The sequence below is a fragment of the Fringilla coelebs genome (assembly GCF_963513975.1).
Source record: "Fringilla coelebs genome assembly, chromosome: 18".
Lineage (NCBI taxonomy): Eukaryota > Metazoa > Chordata > Aves > Passeriformes > Fringillidae > Fringilla > Fringilla coelebs.
In genome coordinates this window covers 7,692,082-7,711,578 of record NC_140044.1, presented here as the reverse complement: position 1 = coordinate 7,711,578, position 19,497 = coordinate 7,692,082, and the positions used below count along the sequence as shown (strand labels likewise).

At 52.3% G+C, this 19,497-nt stretch overlaps 1 protein-coding gene across 1 annotated transcript; it reads left to right on the top strand.

The window, feature by feature from the left end:
- The first annotated feature begins 930 nt into the window (after nt 1-930).
- CDK5RAP1 (CDK5RAP1 mitochondrial tRNA methylthiotransferase) lies at nt 931-7,479 on the top strand. Its single transcript, XM_084217805.1, has 13 exons — nt 931-1,189; nt 1,733-1,836; nt 2,294-2,328; nt 3,001-3,101; nt 3,237-3,447; nt 4,169-4,289; nt 4,573-4,803; nt 5,060-5,157; nt 5,265-5,320; nt 5,423-5,553; nt 6,423-6,572; nt 6,968-7,108; nt 7,232-7,479. The coding sequence occupies exons 1-13, from the start codon at nt 949-951 to the stop codon at nt 7,310-7,312; spliced, it is 1,701 nt and encodes a 566-aa protein (XP_084073931.1). The 5' UTR covers nt 931-948; the 3' UTR covers nt 7,313-7,479.
- Nucleotides 7,480-19,497: the final 12,018 nt, after the last annotated feature.

Genomic DNA, 19,497 nt, shown 5'->3' with positions numbered 1-19,497 from the left:
CTGTCTGTGCTTGAGAGTGCACTGGGCCAGGTGGGAGCTGGATCAGGACCACTTCGTTGGGCTGTTTCCATGGCCATGGCAAGGTGCCACGGAACTCCTGTGTCCTGTGCCTTCACTCCAGCCTTGGGGCAGTGTGGTTGGAAAAAGCACAGTGGAAAAGGCCCTGGGTGTGCTGTCAATAGCAGCTGAACATGAGCACCAGGTGTCCAAGAATGTCAAGGACATCCTGGCCTGTATCAACATGGCCTGTAAGCAGCAGAGCAGCCAGACCAGAGAAGGGATTGCCCCTCTGGCGTGGGTGAGGCCCACACCTCAAGTCCTTTGTCCGGTTCTGGGTCCCTCACTTCAAAATGGACATGGAGGTGTTAGAGCATGTGTAGAGAAGGGGAATGGAGCATCAGAGAGGCTGAGGGAGCTGTGGGGGCTCAGCCTGGAAGAAGGGAGGCTCCGGTGGGACCTTCTCACCCTCACAACTCCCTGACAGGATGGAGCAGCCAGGCGGGGGTCTGGCTCTGCTCCCAGGGAACAAGGAACGGGATGAGAGGACATGGTCTTAAGCTGCACCAGGGAACTTTTAACGTGGGATATTAGGAAAAATTCCTTCACAGGAAGGGTTATTTGACCTTGGAATGGGCAGCCCAGGGAGGCGATGGGCTGTCCCTAGAGGTGTTTAAGGGAAGATTGGGCAAGGTGCTCAGTGCCCTGTGCTGGTTTAGATGAAATGGTGGTTCTGGGTCACAGGCTGAACCCGATGATCTCAGAGTTCTTTTCCAACCTAATTAATTCCGTGATTTTGTGATTCCCGCGGCGGCAGCGGGGAATGGCGGCGGGGCGGAACGCGGCGCCGAGGGGCGGAGGCAGCGGCGGAGCCGCATTGTCGGCGCACGGCGGGGCCGGTCCGTCCCCAGCCGGTCGGTCCGTCCCCCAAAGCGCCCCCCCGCCGCGGCCATGCTGCCCGGGGCCCGAGCGCTGCGGGCGGCGGGACTGCTCCGCCCGCCCGGGGCCGCTCCTTGCACCGGGGCCGCCCGCAGGGCGCGCTGCGGGCCGGGACAGCGGCCGGTGTGCCGCGGCTTCGCGTTGCCCGCGGGGCCCGACCTGCGGCACTTCCTGAGAGCGGCTGCAGCGGGGCAGCCGGGGCCGTCGCCAGAGCCGCCGCCTGAGCCGGGCTCTACCCCCGGGGCCCCGAAAGGTCTGTGGCTCTTCGGGTTCGGAGCTGTTGGAGTCAGCCGAACCCCCTGCTGTGGCCTCGCTGCCGGGTCAAGGGCAGCCGTAAGGCCGGTGCGGACAATGGTGCTTCTCAGTCGGAGCAGAGTGGGGAAAATGGGTTGTTTGGTTACTTTTGGGGCCCTGAGGGGGTTTTGGCGCTAGAAGGAGTTTAATTCTTGGTTGCAAAATCGTGTGTGTTCTCCCACCACGGAGCTGGGCAGAGCAGGTTGTGCTGGGCTGTCTGTCAGTGGGGCTGTGGCAGCCCCTGCGGGGCTGTGCTGCCCTGCCGGGGATGGTGTTCATTGCCCTGAGTGTTGTATCTCAGGAAGGACACAGCTGCTGCTGTGTTGCAGAGCACACAGGTTTCCCAGAGCCTGCCCTTCGTTTTATCCCTTGTGCAGGCAGCTTTTGTGCTGCTTCCCTGACTCCAGTGGTGGGGTTGAGCCTTGTTCCCGCAGAGCAGGGGATAGGACAGGTTGTGGATGGGAGCTGAGCAGGCTCCTGTGTCACACGGCCTTTGTTGCAGTGTACCTGGAGACCTACGGCTGCCAGATGAACGTCAGTGACACCGAGATCGTCTGGGCCATCCTGCAGAAGAATGGCTATGCCAGGACAAAGGAGCTGGGTGAGGTAAGGCAGCACCTTAGCAGCTCTCCTGCAGCACAGCCCTCACACCCTGGCTGTGCCTTCAAGTCCCAGCTTTTCTCTGCAGTGCAACCCTGTGGGATGTTCGGAGTTTTGCAGTCTGAGTTCTGTGAAGGAAACTGCTTAACAAGTGTGCTAGAAAGCTGTGGGTTGTCCTTTTTCTTTAAACTACTGGGCTCTGTCTCAGTTGGAGAGGGATTGGACACAGCGGGATCCTCCTGTTTCATCTTTGAGTTTACTTTTACCATTTAGTGAAGACTCTGCTTGTCTTCTGTTTCTTTCTTGCAACTCTTTTTGTTGAAATCTTCTGTGTACTCAGGTAGGTCTTTTTCCCTGAGTTAAGTGAGTTTCATAGTCTACCTCTTCAGGTTACCTGGGCAGGGCATGAGAAATTACTGTTTGGTTTTTATAGATTCTTCTCTTTTTGTTGCTTTTGATTTAGGCAGATGTGGTTCTTCTTGTCACCTGTTCTGTGAGGTAAGGAGATGTTTGTCACTGGTTTGGGACAGTTTTTAAGGAATTATCATTTGAAAACCAAGGCAATAAAGGTGTTGCATGAGGAAAGGAGTGTGCAGGTCTGAAACTGGCTATTTAGTTGAGGGTAGGACTGGCTGGTGCTAGGATTTACAACATTAATTGTGCTATGAATTGTGTCTTTGGCTAGTGAGAAGTTCTTGGTAGTGTAATCTCTGTGTATATGCCATGGGCAGTGAGAGACCTGCACAATTAATTATTGTATTTTAAAATATTCTATCTTCTCTTGAAGCGACTCTCTAGTACAGTGTCTGCACTTAAAAAATGCGAGAAATATGTTTAGGGGCAACTTGATATGGAGAGAACTTCCCTTGTTTTTTCTGAATGCAGAAGACACCAAATGCTCATTGTCACTTGCAGGGTACCTTGCAGTGTGACCAAAGCACTTTTTCTCCCCAAGAACTTAGTGCCTAAAGTGTTTCTGCAGGGAAGATGCTTTCAGGCAAGCAAAGTGATAGCAGATAAGACATAATCCCCACAGCACAAACGGCACTCTCAGGAGCCATTAGATTCCCTGCCTTTAGCTGAATTCTCCTTACAGAGCACTTGAGCCGCTTAGGCCGGGGCTCTGTGCAGGAGCAGCAGCTGCAGTAGCCCGTTGTGCTGGCTCCCCAGGGAGAAGGCAGAGCAGGCCATCTGGAACCGTCTGCAGCACCTCAAGGCGCTGAAGGCCCGGCGGCCCCAGGCTCGTGCTCCGCTCCGCGTCGGGATCCTGGGTACGGCCGGGCTGTATCGCCTCAGTCCCACTGGCTGCAGCCACCTTGGCCTGGGGCGAAAGCAGCTGGAAGGGCTGCGGGGGAGTAACGGAGGGCAGGCACTGCCTCACGAGGAGCCTTCTCCTTTGCTGGCAGGATGCATGGCCGAGAGGCTTAAGGAAGAGATTCTGCACAGGGAGAAGCTGGTCGATGTTGTGGCAGGCCCTGATGCCTACCGTGATCTTCCCCGGCTGCTGGCAGTGGCGGAGTCTGGCCAGCAAGCTGCCAACGTTCTGCTGTCCCTAGATGAGACCTATGCTGACATTCTGCCTGTCCAGACTAGTGCAGGTGGCACAACAGCATTTGTGTGAGTATCTTTTCGCAGTGTTTGTTTCTGTGGCTCTGGTTTGAAAAAATCTGTGCAGAGTAGATGTGTCAGTAAGAGCAGCTGCCCAGGAGATGCAGTGCTGGCTGCAGTGAGTCTCCCAGAGTGTGTGTGTGTGTGTGGTTTTGCTGTTGCTTTGCTGTGTGATTGAGCCCTGCAGAGCATGCCCTGAGCTCTGGCTGTTGTGGACTTCTCTCTCTCCCCTTTGGGAATGCTGACACTCAGCCTGATGTTGTATTGAGTGATTTCTGTGCCACCGTCCCTTCCTGAAGTCCATGCTTCTCTCATCCCCTGCCTTCTCTGGTGTCCTCCCCAGGTTCTGCTATTCCTTCTTCTAATGCTCCACACATTATAACTTCTGATTGTTTAGGTTTGGTGATAACATTGTCAGACATGAAATCAGACTCTGCTCAGTGTGGCTGTAGCGTATGGAAGGACAGTATCACTCTGCAGGAGTGGGATGTAGAAGGATCTTTGATCACTGCCAGGCTGCAGTGGCAGTCTGTGCCTCATTAGTTCTTTCCAGCTTTCTTGGAAATGTGCAGAAAAATCAGGAGGCGTTAGCTCAGGACAAGCTGAATGCAGTGTGGATGGTCTGTGTGTGGAGCTGGCTGCAGGCAGCAGTTCTGGGCTCATCTGGGCAGGATGCAGCGTGGATGGTTCTGAAGGAGAGGGGTGCGACCTGTGCTTTACCTCTTGGCAGGTCCATCATGCGGGGCTGTGACAACATGTGCAGTTACTGCATCGTGCCCTTCACCCGAGGCCGGGAAAGGAGCCGCCCCATTGCCTCCATCCTGCAGGAAGTGAGGATGCTTTCAGATCAGGTGAGGCAGAGCCTCCTCCCACCTGTCCCAAGCCATGGGAGGAAGGGTGGTTCCTAGTAACAGTGTTTTCAGTGGTACTTGTAACCGGTGTCACTGCCTTTATCTCAGAGATGAGGTTGTGGTGGGGCTCCACCAGCGGCTTTTGGATTCCCCTTGTAATACTCCATGACAGACAGGGATGGGAGGGCTTCTGTTGGAAACTCCTTGCAGTAAAACCATGGCTGCCCTTGCAGCTCAGCCATCCTGCCCAGGTTATATTTCTTCCTCTCTTTTTATTTTGTAGGGAGTGAAAGAAGTGACCCTCTTGGGTCAGAATGTCAACAGCTTTCGAGACCTGTCTGAGGTGCAGTTTCAGTCAGTGGCTGCCCCTGGCCTCAGCCGTGGCTTTAGCACAGTCTACAAAGCCAAACCGGGAGGTTTGCGCTTCTCACACCTGCTGGACCAGGTCTCTAGGATTGATCCAGAAATGAGGATCCGTTTCACCTCTCCACACCCCAAGGATTTTCCTGATGAGGCAAGTGTAAAATAAACACCTTGGCCTCTGCTTGCAGGCAGCAAGGCAGCTTTGAAATGTTCGGTATGGAGTGTGCTGCCTTCCCAAACAAAGAGAATGTGGGTTCCCAAACTGGGAACAGCAGCTCCTGGGAGTTGGATGTTGGGGCTAAAGCTGGCAGGTTTGCAGTTTGCTGGCTTTTAACCAGGGAAGACACTTCCCTTGGCACCCAGGTACAATTAAGCTGTCTGAGACATCTCCTGATCATTTACCACAGGTCCTGCAGCTCATCCAGGAGCGACACAACATCTGCAAACAGCTGCACCTCCCAGCCCAGAGTGGGAGCACACGAGTCCTGGAGGCCATGCGGCGAGGGTGGGTCACCCATGAGGAACTCTGTGTCCTGCCCTTTGATTTGCCTGCTGGTTTCTCCTCACTGATGTGGGTTTCCAGTTAGCAAATCCTTGTGCTGTTCATTGCAGATACACAAGAGAAGCATATTTAGAGCTCGTGCACCATGTGCGTGACTCTATTCCAGGTGCGTGTTCCTTTGGCTTGGTCTGAACTCAGCACTGTCCTTTCCCGAGTGCAGCATTCCTGTCTTCCATGAGGGAAGTATACAGCTGTGTCTCTGTTACAGGAGTGAGCTTGAGCAGTGATTTCATTGCTGGGTTCTGTGGAGAGACAGAGGAGGATCACCTGCAGACAGTGTCCTTGCTGCAGGAAGTCCGCTACAACATTGGCTTCCTGTTTGCCTACAGCATGAGACAGGTGAGTGCAGGCTCTGGTGGAGAAGGCTGTTATCTCTGGCTGTGTCCCCTAAACTCCTCAGTACTCTTTCTCACAATAACACGTTTTTTTTAAAAGCTGATGAAAATCATACCCAAAGACTTGGTATACTAGTAGATGTCCTTTGTCCCAGGTAGCACTTTTAGGGTATGTGGTTCTGCAAGAGCTGTTGTTTTACCTGGGAGGCTTCCAGCTTCTCTGTAGGAGTGTCAGGGTTGGTAACTGCTCGATGACCTGGCTCTGCAGATGCTCCAGGGTCATTGTAGGGAGGTAACTGTGTCAGCAGAGGCTGCAAATACATTATTTGCTGATGAGGAATGTGCTGATGGAGTTGGGCTGGAGCCCAGCTATGAGGGTCTGTCAGTCAGGTCTGGAGGGAAGTGGTGAATTTTTGAGAAGGTAGCTCCATGAGAAGAGTGGGTAGTTGGTAAGTCTCCATTAGAATGCTCTCCAGAGTGTATGGTACTGTTGGGGAAGAGGACAGAAGGTTGGGAAACTTGAGGAAGCGAAGGGATTTGGATTGCCATTCAGTACATAGATTAGAAGTAGTAGAATCTGTTGCCTGTCTATGGACAGACAGGCACAGGCACATCCCACACAGGAGCTGCAAAACTGTTTCACAGCCACTGATACTCAGTGCCCTGCATCAGACCTGCCTAAAAGGTGGAGAAGAAAGATGTGAGGAGCACAAGGACATGGCTGGCACTGGAATAGTTCCTTTGTGCTACAAACTGAAATGCTGTTGGATTGTGGGAAGCTGTTGGTGGAAGAGCAGTGGAGCTGGCTGGGGTCAGACAAGGCCCTGGGCTCAGGCTGCATGCTGAGGGGCTGCACTGGCTCTGTGTGTGCAGAAGACGCGGGCGCATCACCGGCTGCAGGACGATGTCCCCGCAGATGTGAAGAAGCGGCGGCTGGAGCAGCTCATTGCCACCTTCCGGGAGGGGGCTGCGAGGGCCAACGCGGCGCTGGTGGGACAGGCCCAGCTGGTGCTGGTGGAAGGGGTGAGTGGGCCTGAAATGGAATTGTCCTTCTCCTTTCTTGCTGGATCTGAGGCTGTGCACAGCGGTCACTTCTGCCTTCCCTTCTCACTTTCCCCTTGTAATCCCAGGACTCCCAAGACCGTTTCTTCACACTTAAGCAGACAACTTGACTTTGCCAGGGCACTGAGCTGAGCACAGGGAATGGGATCAATTAGGGATGCATCTCTGGCCAAGCACAGAATTTGTGCTTTGGTGTGTGAGTGTCACCCAGCAGCTCTGGACACTGCTCTGTTCCAGGGCTTGGTTAATGTGGGTTTAATACCATCAATAGTGCTCAATTAATTCCTGAGGCAATAAAGCCCAGCAGTGAATCACAGCAATTGCCATGCAGGTAATGTTCCCTGTCCTCTTTCCAGCCCAGCAAACGCTCTGCCTCGGAGCTGTGTGGGAGGAACGACGGCAACATCAAGGTGATCTTCCCCGACGCCGAGCTGGAGGATGCTGCCGAGTGCGGGGCTCCAGGCAGAGCCCAGCCTGGGGACTATGTGATGGTGAAGGTGACCTACCTGCAGTGCTCGTTTCCTTGCACAGTGCTGTTCTCTAGGGCAGCTGCTGCCAGAAGAGCCTAAAATTAGAATGAATCCTCCCCAGGGCCTGAAGGCTTGTGCTGTTTCTTTCAGGTAACCTCTGCCAGCTCACAGACCCTGCGGGGAGTTCCACTCTATCGGACCACCCTGTCCCGTGCTGCTGCTTCTCACTGAGGGATTCCTGCTGCCCCTGGATGGCAGCAGCACATGTTCTCCATGAAGAAACAAGGAGATGTGGTCAGGTGGAGAGATATGGTAGAACCAGGAAGATATATATGTATATTGAAATTTATTTATAAAATAATAAAATACATATATGTTTTTGCTTTGGTGCCAAGTTATCCGTCATAGTGTGTGCAGGTTCAAAGGGGTAGAAGCTGTGTGTGAACTTGCAAAATCCACATACTGTGAGATTGTGTATTTTGACTTGCCCTGAGGCTTGTCCCACCCTCAGAGTGCTGCAGGTCTGTCATCTGACTGTGATCACGTCCTCTGGCACAGCCCAGCCTGAGATGGATGTGCAGAGCAGTTCCTTCCTACAAGCTCAGCTGAATTTAGGAGCTGCAAAAGCTGGTAGTGCCTACAAAACACAGCCCCAGTAGCTGCTGGAGGATGGCAGGAGTACTGTCAAAAGGTAGAAAGAACTGAAATAACAGAATATTAATTAATTCTTTCCAGATATTGGCAAAATGCTTGGAAAGGGGATGAAAGAACCCACACCACGCTTGTGTGTTGGAATGTGGCACTGGACTGTGGAATGAGAAATGGCGTTTAATGTGCACCAGTGAATCTGTTGTGCCTGGGGCTGAAGGAATGCAGCCTTGCCCTGGTGCTGGGGAGGATTGGATCTTGTCTGGAGATTTCCTTGTTTCCAGGCCTGGGGAATGCGGGGGAAGAGATGGCTGCTTAAAACATGGGGTGCAGTTTTGTAATCCAAACGTCTATGATGTCTTTCCCTTTGATTATCAAGAGAAGTGTTTGTACTGATTTAAATGGCCAGTAAGTTCTTCAAGTGCATCTGACAGTTCCTTGTTTTCATCAGCCTGCAGCTGACCCTGGCTGCGCAGTGTCACATTCCAGCCTGCTCTGTGAAATTCAAACAAGGACCTGTGACCTGCGCTTGTGAGTAAACTGAGACGTGAGAAAGGATCAACCCTTTTCATACAGATAATCTTGTCATTAAAATAAATCCTTCTAAAAGACTCGAGCCAGTGACCAGTTTTGAAGGAACAGCTGGTATCTGGGCAGTCATGACATAAATTTGCAGAATTTTAAAATAAATGTGAAAGGGGTTTCGCTCTAAAGCCGCCTCTCCTGCTCAGCTCTTCTGGGCTATAATTGTTTCTCTTTGAAAACAGCATGGTTCACTGAATATTCATTAGGCTTCAAGAAACAAATACATTTTGTTTATTATCAGAGCTGAATTCCTTCTCCTAGAAGTGAATCTGCACAGACAGCGCGGTCTGTGTGGGATCTGAGGGGCTGACAGGCACACAGGGCTGATCTGCCCTCCTGCTTCCACATGGGAATGTGTATTTGGCCCAAGTTCACAAACCAGGGCCTGAACCTGTGCTGCTCAGTGTGGATGATCCTGTGGTCCAGGGGAGTTTCAGGAAGAGGCAGCAGTTTGGGTGAAATCCCAAAGGAAGCAGCAGCATGTATAAGCAACAGCCCTCAGAGGTGATGGGCAGTGAGGCAAATGTGCTTGGCTCATCAAGCCCACTGAGCAGTGGCCCAATTTAACTGCCCTATTGCAAATCTTTCAGCTCATAATTCCCAGGCATTTTGAGACTAGGGCCCAAGCCAGCACCCTGGAAAAAGGGCTGACACCCACCTTTCCCTGCTCATTTTGACCTCCCCAAGAGCATCTATTCCAAGCGGGAAATTCAGACCACAGTGTGCCTTCCCCCCTCCATCCTGCTTTGAGGCCAGCTGTAGCTGTTTTACAATCATTATTTTAAGAGTGGGAGACTAATGAGGAGGAGAGCTGGGTTTTACATTTTGATGAGGAGGTGATAATGCTCACTGCACGGGCTCCCCGGGGAGCCATAGCACTCACCATTTGCTTCGCCTCCTTAGTTTTTATAGGCCTCAGGAATGAAGACCGAGGTTTTAAGGCAGCAAAGTATCCATTAGGAAGTGCTTACGGTGACCTTGGAGGCTGAGTCAGTCCTTTGGCACTTCGTGTAAGAAGGAATGTGTTGTTTTTCTTGAGGCCTGGAGGTGGGATGTGGGTTCTGTGTCGCTTGTTAGGTTTGCTGCCTAAATCCAGCTGTTGGGAAAGCTGGACTCCTACCTCATGTTCTTGCACGTTTCTGTTCCCACCCTGAGCAGGGATGAGAGCCCTGAACCCCCCCAGACCTCCCATCTCCCTGTTGTACACCTGTGCCTTCTGCAGGTCAAAGCTGTGTCCTTACAGTCAGTCCTGCCCCACTTACGACATGGGCTAACACCTAAGGAGGCTTTTGGCAGATCAGGTTTCCCAGTACAGACCTGAAGTGATGGATGACATTTACTTTCCAACAGCAGCCGTGCCCTGAGGGTGTCTCCTGACACCGGAATTTCGTAAATCACAGCCTGCACTTTCCTCTCTGCTGGCAGGGTGTGGGTGAGGCTGGACATCACCCGCACACACAAATAGCTTCACCTGGCAGAAAGGTCGCTGTCAGGGAGAACAAGAACCTGTTTGTTCCCCTGGCCCACATCAGAGAACAAACTCGTTTGTCCTCAGGTCTTGGCTGTGCTCAGGGAGTGGAGGGACAGAGAGCAGCAGGTGCTCACAGCCCCCTGTTCCCTGCTCAGCGCTGGCTTTTATTGGCCTGACAGCCTCGAAATTGAGTCCCATCCCTGCCTACACTCTCCTGCCCAAATTTGCTCCCTTCTCCGGGACTTTTGAAACAGCTTGGGCAGAGCAGTCAGGCTTTTACCAGTGCCAGAGCTGGCCATGGTGTATCACGTCCTCCCCCAGAACACATCGAGCTCTGCAGTATGTGTTCCCTCTGCATGTCATGGTGCTGGTGGAGGGAAGGATAGACGTTTTCCCTGATGGAAGCCTGTAAGCACAGTTTGCTTTAGGTCAGCTGGAGCTCGCTCTGCTGAGGGGGTAGCAGATGACAAGGCATTGCCTCTGAGTGATGCCAGCAGCCTGCCAGGCTGTGCCAGGGGAAATGCTTTCCTCTTTTCTCATGGCTTTTCACTTCAGCAGACAGGCTCCATGTGCCTGCCAGCCCATTCCCGCAGACCTCCTCCTCCTCCCTGCTCTGGAACTGCTGTAGGCTGGGGGTCCAGGGAATTTTCCTTCAGCAGTTTTTCATCACCATTTCTGAAGCCAGCTCTTTGCACAGAGCTTTGGGATTTAATGCAACATAAAGAGCTTTCAAAACAGTTTTCCACTTCTAAAAGCAGTTCTAGAGTTCACTCCTGTAGTTCTGAAACTGGCAGTGGTTGGGTTCTGACAGGGCAGGTACAGCTGCTCCTGCAGGCTCCTCTGCAGCCTATGGTGAACTCTGCGCTGTGCTGGAAATGCAACGAGCTCTCCATTGCAATTGCTTGGTGCACCCCAGGCCAGCCCCAAGCTGCTCTGCAGCCCCCCCAGGTTGGCATTGTCTGTCCCCAGCCTCCCTCCATGTCTGTGTGCCTCCCCAGAGCGCTGCTGGGCTGTGACCTGCATGGCAATGACATAGGTGGTGAGTGGCAGCTCTGAGCTGTGGGGTTTGTGAATTCAGAGGGTAACTCACAGTCTGTCACAGGCACTGCGGCTCTCTGGGGCCCAGCCGTCCTGCAGCTTTCCCTCCTCCCTTGTGAGCAATTTATTTCCTTTACTGACAGACAACTATTGACTTCTCATTCTCCTGAAGATGAGATGTCTTGTCTCATCAGGTTTAAATTAGTTTTATCTTTAGCCTTTCCTATTAATAAGCTCTCATCGCAGTGTCATTACTTGATATCTATTTTCTGATGTTTTTCATTAATGGCTCTATATCTTCCAGATTATTTTTCAAGTATTTTTTTCCCCTGCTGCTGAGTTATTTAACAGTCAGGCACAGATCAGAGACATGAAGATGATCTGATGCTGCTCAGAGACAGTGTGGAATGGCCCAGTGCCACTCGGTGAGCAGGGCAGGGCACTGGGACTGTGGGGCAGTGGGGCTGCACTGGGCTGTCAGGGATGGTCATGCATTCCCTCCCTGTCTCTCTGCATCCCTCTGATCCCAGCCTGAGCTCTGACACGCCTGGGGCTCTCAGGAGCACGAGTCAATAGAGTAATTAAAATGCCTCCCGTGAGGCGAAGGTGCTGCAATTCCTTTGGACAGCTGTGTCTGTGAAAAACAGAGGACTGCTTTCTGTGCTTTGTGTGCCTGGCAGGGGCTCTTCCCCTTCAGCAGAACTTCCACCAGGAAATGTGAAAGGGAATTATTTCCCATTATTTCAAGGGGGCCCCTGCCCAGGGTCCCTGTTCCTCGGGCTGGGCCCGAGCCACCTTTCCCAGCAGCCAGTCCGGAGCAGCTGCCACTGCCACCAGGAACGTGGAGCTGGGAGTACTGCCAGCCTGGGGACAGGCAGGGTGGCCAGCACAAGGACAAGGCAGGGCTTTCTCATAATGTCTCCAAGGGTGTCAAAAGCAAAGTCCATCAGTGTTGAAAACACCCAAATCTCAACCTCACTGCCCTACATTTACTTCTTGCATTAAGGAGGAGGAGGAGAAGGTGTCTAATTCTTGGAGAGCAAACCCAGGAATGACAACAGCCTGATGCACAGTGGCAGGTCTAATGGAGCTGTCAGGGTGTTCAGGGACACTGCTGGGGGTGTGTTTGCCACCTACAGAGCGAGGTCATGGTGGGATCCCTCGCCCACCCCAGCTGTGGCTCCCGTGTAGGAATTACAAAGTGGCTGCAGGACGGGCAATTTGCAGCAGTGCCTCCAGCAGAGGGTTTGAGAGTGATTAATATTCAGCACACTGCTGTGAAAATGAACAGCCAGAAAGGATTGTCCTCCTCCCCTTCCTGCATCCATGAGGACAGTGATGGGAACAGAAATGAGATTCACTTTTGGTCAGGCTGATTATGGGGTTTTGAGACTAAACAAGTTGCTCCCTTCTCTTTGGGTTATTTACTGTCTTTTAATCTGTTCCTTCTCTTTTTCTTTTTTTTTTAATGTCATCTTTCTGTAATTTAACTACAGGAAGTTTAAAAAAGAATAGTAGGAGGCTTTGGTTGAAGCTATCAGAACCAAACAGGAGGCAATTCCACAACCAACTTTCCTTTGCAAATGGGAAACATTCTGACATTTCATTAAAGGGAAGATTCTTCCCACAGTTTCTTATCCAAACTCCATTTTGAAAAGCCCCTGTACTGTTGGTGGCAAAGCTTTCTCTATCCCATGGTCAGCAGCCAGTGCAGCAGAGCCTGGCAGGAGCAGTGGCAATGCTGACAGTACCCCTGGATGCTGTGCACAGCAAACAGGTGTCATTGGGTGCAGAAGCCTGGGAGAGGCTCAGACCAGACTCCACAGGGCAACCCAGTAGGGTGAGAGGAACCTCAGGAAAAACCCCATCAGGGCCCTTGCAGCCAGAGCTGGCAAAGATCTGAGCTGCTCCAGAGTCGCCTGTCCTGGCACACTGGGGCTGGGTGGTGCCAGCAGCAGGGACATCCCCCATGGCACTGTTTTTATTAATATTGGTGGGTCAGAGCAGTGCAGGTGCTGCTGTGTCCCCACAGGGCTCACAGTGGCCAGTGGCTGCCCAACCCTGCCTCTGTGGCAGCAGAGGTGGGACCTAGCCTGATGGCACCGCGCCACTTGGAGAGGTTTGGGGTTTGGCATTTTGGCTCTAGGGTTACTGAGGAAATATTTACACCTCTTTTTGCAATCATTCATAGCAAGTGAGCCTAGAACTGGGCTTGGCACGTTCCTTCATCCTCGTCCCTCTGTTTCCTTAGGAACTGGAAACTGAAGGCGCCCAATGAGGCATTACAGATTCAATAGCTTGGGCCAAACGCTGCCACCCATCCTGTCCTTGTGTGACAGAGCTCTGCCACTGTCATCAAAGGGCACCTGGCATCTGCCCTTCATCTTTGTGCTCTGAGCTCGCACAGATCATCAGCACCAAGACCCATTCCCTGAGCCCCCAGGTGTGGGTGTTACTGCAGCCAGAGCGAGGTGCTCTGGGTGCAGCCCAGACGTGCCCAGTGCCCAGACGTGCCCACATCTCGTCAGCTTTGTTGCCTCTGCCATTAATTGGCAGGGCAGGGGGGGCATCGGCTGCTCAGGGGATGGCCTCACTCACAGTGGTGAGCTAAAGGGACTGAAGGAGCAGCAGGAGAGGCTGGGCTGTGGTCCTGTGGTGCTGGTGACACGTCAGCCACACCATTCCCTTGGGAAAAGAGCAGTGACAGCCTCCAAGGTTTTCAGGGGAACATTTTGCCACTCGGACGATATGGGCAGGAGCCCTGGCCCTGGCAGTGTGGAACCAGGAGTTTGCTGGCTGCAAACTCTCAGCTAACAGCACCAGAACTCCCCTGTGCCTGTTGGATGGGGCTCTGGGGCCCTGGGCAGGACTAGAGGGACCCACCCTGTCCAGAGCAGAGAAGGATGTGGGTGCTGCCCACCAGGAAAGCCCAGCAGAGCCAATGTGGACACTTGGAAATGGTTGGTGGCACACGGTGCTGTGCCAGTGGATCTGGAGGCTGCAGGGCCTGGGCATCTGTCCCTGGCCCCAGCATCTCCCACCATGCAGACATTCAGCTCCAGGGCTGTGGCACAGCATGAGGCTCGATGCCAATGCAGCCAGGATCAAGCTCCTGTGCCCAAGAGCTTGCTGGCTACTGCCACTGCCCCCTCTGGGGTCCTGGGGGTCCCAGCCCCAGCCTAGGGAGGAGCTGTCTCCCTGGGGCCCCAGGGATGTGTTTGTTCATGTCAAACAGCCCCCAGCTCACTGGCCACAGGCAGGAGCAGGAATACACACTAAAAGAACCAGCAGCTCAGGGACAGGGGCAGAATAAATCTGCATAAATACAAATGAGGGGAATATTTATTTGCCACATTGACCATGTTTCTGTAGCTACTTTAAGCTGTGAGAGTAGGGGTCTGGCAGCCTGAGCAGGGTTGGGGTTTCACTCAGGCCTGGCTCTGGAGCTGCAGCCCCCGTGGTTCCCCACCTTTCTAGCAGACTCACCTATTCAATATTCCTCACATGTGAGTTACTCCTGTAGCTGATGGGAGAGATAAATAACAAAACCCTTGCAAATGCAAAAATCCTTTGGCAGTTTGGAAAGGAACCAAGTCACGTGCTGAATGCAGATGAAGAAAAATCATTTTTATTGTAAGGAGTAACAGAAGGGTGTGAATCTGCCTCAAATCCACCTCACCCACAATGCAGCACGTCCAAATCCACTTGGAGATTACAAGGCAGGATAGCATTCACTCTGATCAGTTCAAAGCGTTGCTGTTTGGGAACAAATAGGCTGAGTGTGCGCCTGGATTAGGCTGGGGGCTTTTTTTGCCTCTTTTTAACAGTATGAAATCACTGGAAACAGCAAAAATCCCTTTTGAAACGGTAAGCCAATCAAGAAGCAGAAGGAGAGCAAAGACAAAGTGTTTACAGCTCATTGAATTAGTCCCTTTTCTCTCTTCCTTTCTCAGAAAGATTTGGGCAGTTGGTGCAGTCTCATGAAATTCCTGAGGGGATCAAACCCCTGCCAGTGCCTGGAATGTTCCCTCTGTGCTGAGCCATTACCTGGCCTAAACACCAGCCCAAGTGAAGCTGGGATAGGTGTGAGTGAAAACCAGGGGATCAAAGTCATCCCTTCATCAGTGAGTGACATAACAAGTGGTTTGTGGCCATGACAGCCAGGAGGGACAGTGTCATCAACATGGCTGATCACTGACATAGTTAATTATCAATATGGCTAATTATCGACATATCGTTATTGGCACAGATAACTCTAGGCTGGACAGAGACAGCAAAATCTGAGAAGGCTGAAATGTAGAACAGAAGAAAGAGTCTTTTCTTGGTTGTGTTTCTCCATTTTCATGTCAATACTCCACCTACTGAGTTGTTTTCCTCCCTTCCCTCCTCATCCTGGGGAATCGCCTGCAGGGGCACCTGGAGGGATACCAGAGCGGAGATTTTAGGCAGCCCCGTGCTACCCTGTCACCTCCCACCACCAGGTAGCAGGGGCGGGACTCTTCTCACCAGCCCAGGTTCTGCACTGGCACAATTGGCAGCAGAGCTCTGAGCCAGGTCCCAGCCAGCCAATCCTCCTTACCCCAGGGCGCCGCCGGTCCTGCAGCTACGGACTGATCCTGGCATTGACACCTGCAGCTGGGGGAGACACACCCAGGTCAGTGCACTCCCTTCTCCAGGTGCTCAAAGCCTGGCAGTCCCCTGGTGTCCCCCACCACGGGAACAGGCTCAGCAGTGCCTCATGTAGTAGTGGCCTGAGAGGCCCCAGCTTTATGGGCAGAGATGATTTAGTGCCCTCAGGAATACGACTCTGGGGAAGCTGGGAAGGCTTCCAACTCTTCCTTCCCTTCCCTATATATTAACTTTCCATGCATATGAAGCTGAAAGCTCTTCCAATCACCTCTGCAAATATTAATTAATCCTCACAGCATCCTGAGGACCATTATTCACTCTTATTAAGCAAATATTATTAAATCCTTTTATAAGAGGTGAAGTGACTTTTCCAGGGCTGTGCAGGGCACGAGTAGAGTGCACAGACATTCTCTTGCTACTGTATTCCAGACCTGCCACTGCACAGGGGGCAAAGCTGCTCACATCTGAGCTGGGGGCCATCTCTGAGGACCAGGGACCCCAACCACCCCCAGCACTGCCATGCCCCATGAGGTACAAGTGCTCTGTGGGACTGTTTAGAGATGCACAGCCCCTGGCAGCTCTGGCTGCACCCCAGAGCCATGAGAGCCCTTCCCACTCTTGGCCACTACCCAGGACTGTGTTCCCCATTTCAGCCGCCCCATTCTGGCTCAGAGACACCCATGGGGATCCCCATGGCAGCCCTGGAGCTGGACTTACTCTGAAGGAGCCAGTCGATGAAGGTGCTTGGGAATGGGGAATTCTGCAAAGAACAAGGGGGTGTTAGAGCATGGGAATGTGGAGGGAGGGCAGCAGTGTGAGGACATGGGATGGAAAATGGGATGGGACATGGCTCTACCTGCAGATCCAGCTCCACAGAGTGCTCAGATGTCACTGGCAGTTTGGAGAGGGCAGAGTAGATTTTCCCCAGAAGCCCAAAGGAGATGACACCTGGGGAGAGGGAGAGGCTGGCAGGGCTGGGCAGAGCTGTCTGTGGGTCACTGAGCCTGCTGGAGCCCTGTGCCCACCCAGAGCATCTGGCAGAGGCTGGGAGAGCACTGTCCTGCCCAGCAAGGAGGAAAAACTCCTTTTCCTTCCTATGGATCTCAAATTCCCTGGGGTTCAGAGGTTCCCATTAGAGCTGATACCCTGGAGCTCGCAGGTGCAGATCCCAGTGGAGGTGGCCAGACACACAAACCCCGAGGGTCATTCTAAAACTTAATATAGGAAAGAAAATGTAACGACTTACGGTTGAGGAACTGCAGATTAATGTTGATGATGCTGACCCACGCGTTCACTAATGGGCAGAGCTGCAATGGCAACAAGTGACACAGTCTTGGTGAGAACACTGCGGGTGCAGCAGCGTGTTCCCCAGCACCACTTGAGTTTCACAGATTTAAATCAGCATGGGACAAACATCCTGATTTCATCCTAGAGCATAGTTCTCGCATGGAAAAAGAGCTGTATGATTTGTTCAGCCCCCTTCTCAAAATGGCACAGGTTCTACTGAACAAGGTAAAAGATCCTCTGAAATGCCACTTTGCTCTAAACTGGGCTGTTGCTTCTGTTAACCCCCACAGGGAGCAGCTGAGTATAAATTACCCCATAATATCACATGAGGAAATTAAAATTACTCTTAACAAATAAATTCTGACTGTAAGGAAGATCAAGCCATTTTGTGTAACTCACTTATGAGCTGCAGTCATGTATCTGTGCATGCACAAATATATATTGTGTATGTATGTGTGTATATTTATTTATTTATTTATATAATAGATATTGTCCCTGCTAAGGGCAGGGGGATTGGAACTAACTAACCTTTGAGGTCCTTTCCAATCCAAACTGTTCTGTGATTCTGTGTGTGTGCATAAATCTACCAGGCAGGTCTGGCAGGAGCACTGACTGCAGCTGAAATGCAGCTTCACAGCAAAGAATATTCAGACACTCACCAGTGCAGGGACAAGGGACTTAAGAGACTTGTTCAGCAAGCTGCTCACCAGATTGGTGAGGAGGCTGGGGAGGGAAAAGACAGACAAAACTTACCAGGCAAGTTGTCAAAACCCAGGACTTGACATCAAGAAAAAGCTGAGCTCCTCTGTAGAGAAGCCCCATCCTCTTCTCTGATAAGAGATGCTGCAAGCCCAGAGCTCCCCCAGGCTTCAGCAGGAATTACAGATGCTCAGGACTTCGTTATCTGAATCCCAAAATCTGCTTGTTACGCTGTCAGTCTGTGCCCAGATTTGAGACTGAAGTTCTGCCCCGCTGCCCCCACTGACCCCCGTGCTCACCCCTTCCGCAGGCTGACACTGAAGCCACCAAGGAGGTTGCTGCAATCCTTAAGTACCAGCTTAAGGTCACCAGGGGAGTCCTGGGTCAGGGTAATGTGTGATGTGATGTTTGCTTCTACTGAGGATCCACTCAGAAACTGAAAAATCCTGGAAAAGAGGAAGTTGGGTGGAAAGTTATGGAGGAAGCCAAAGCACCATCACCAGAGACTGGTGCCTGTGGCAGAGCTGCAAGCAGAGCCTCGGCTGGGACAGTGCTTCAGTTTTGAAATTTCTCTCAGGCTCCTTCTCCTGTAGCAGATCACAAAACCATAGAATTGTTCAGATTGGAATTTCCCTCTAAGATTAAGAAGCCAATTATCAACCCAGCACCACTGCCATATTCATTAAACCATGTCCTCAAGAGCCATCTCCACATGTTTTTTGAACACTTCCACAGATGGTGAGCCTCTGTGGAGTGAGGACAGCTGGAAATGGTTCCAGAGAGTCAGCAGCACAGCTTTCCTCACCAGCCTGCTGTTTGGTGTTTGGGGATGTTTGTCCAGCACTCAGAAGTGTCCCATCCTCTCCAGACCCCTCAGGTCCCCATGGCCTCACTCACCCTGGAAAGCGGAGCACCAGCTTCGAGTACAGGTTCAGCACAAGCTCAGTCCCACGAAGAACCTTCCATGACACTCGGGCATTCTCGAGGTTCAGCACCTTCAGCCTGGGGGTTGACACCAAGGCAAACCCACCTTGAGATGGCAGGATCAGCAGGAGCAGATCCTACAGTCCCATGTCTTCCTGCTCATTGTTTGACCTGTGGATATTGCCAGGTAAAAGTGAAGGTGAGGAAGGACCAATTCCCACTCTGCAAACAGCCAATGTCAAAGCATGGTCAGGTTTCTCAAGGCTATATCCTCCTTAGTCTCAGCCATCTCCAGGGATGGAGATTGCCCAAACTGCTGTGTTGCCCATGGCAGTGTCACACCTCTCCCCCAGGTAAGACTTCTCCCATTTCTGGTTGGAATTTCCCCTGTCGCAGATTCTCATGTGAGCTGTGAGCCTAGGACTGGTAGTTTGCATGAGAGGGAGGGTCTGATCCTCTGGATATTATGGGCCACCCTGCAGTGAGCCCCACCACGGGGCTTCTGACTCACCAGGCGTAGCGTGTCATCTTCTGGGAGGCTCCACCGCCCAGCAGTCCTCCTGCTGCACCCAGCAGTCCTCCTGCTTCACCCAGAAGACCATTGAGTCCAAGCAGACTTCCATTGCCTAGGAGACCTCCTTTCCCAAGAAGCCCTGTGCCAAGCAGACCTGTCTCTCCAAGGAGGCTGTTATTGCCAAGGAGACCATTGTTGAGCAGACCATTTCCAAGTCCCTCCCCACCAAGGAGGCCTGTTGCAAGGCCTTTCCCACCAAGGATTCCTGTGCCAAGTGCTTCTCCACCAAGGATTCCTGTGCCAAGCGCTTCTCCACCGAGGATTCCTGTGCTGAGGCCATCACCAAGGAGTCCTGCCCCGAGGCCTTTCCCACCCAGGATGCTTGTGCCAAGAAGCCCACTGCTGCCAGGCTGTCCTCCTGCAAAAGAAAGAAATTCCTTATTATCCTGTCTTTACCAGCCAAAAATGCCCTTCAAAGCAGCTTTTACTGCACTGCCCAGGGTTGGGGTAAAACCAAAGGATAGCAAACTGAAAACCACAAAGCACACAGCTCCAGGCATAGCGCAGCTGTGAAAGGCATCCCAAGGGGAGCGCAAAACTGCCACAAGATGCCTGCCTGCA

What these genes read in the sequence shown, in the direction of transcription:
- CDK5RAP1 (XM_084217805.1), top strand. Translation starts at nt 949, where the DNA reads ATGCTGCCCGGGGCCCGAGCGCTGCGGGCGGCGGGACTGCTCCGCCCG. An exon ending in GGACAAAGGAGCTGGGTGAG is followed by an intron (nt 1,837 to 2,293) that starts GTAAGGCAGCAC and finishes CTTTTGATTTAG; the next exon opens with GCAGATGTGGTTCTTCTTGT. An exon ending in CCAAGGATTTTCCTGATGAG is followed by an intron (nt 4,804 to 5,059) that starts GCAAGTGTAAAA and finishes CATTTACCACAG; the next exon opens with GTCCTGCAGCTCATCCAGGA.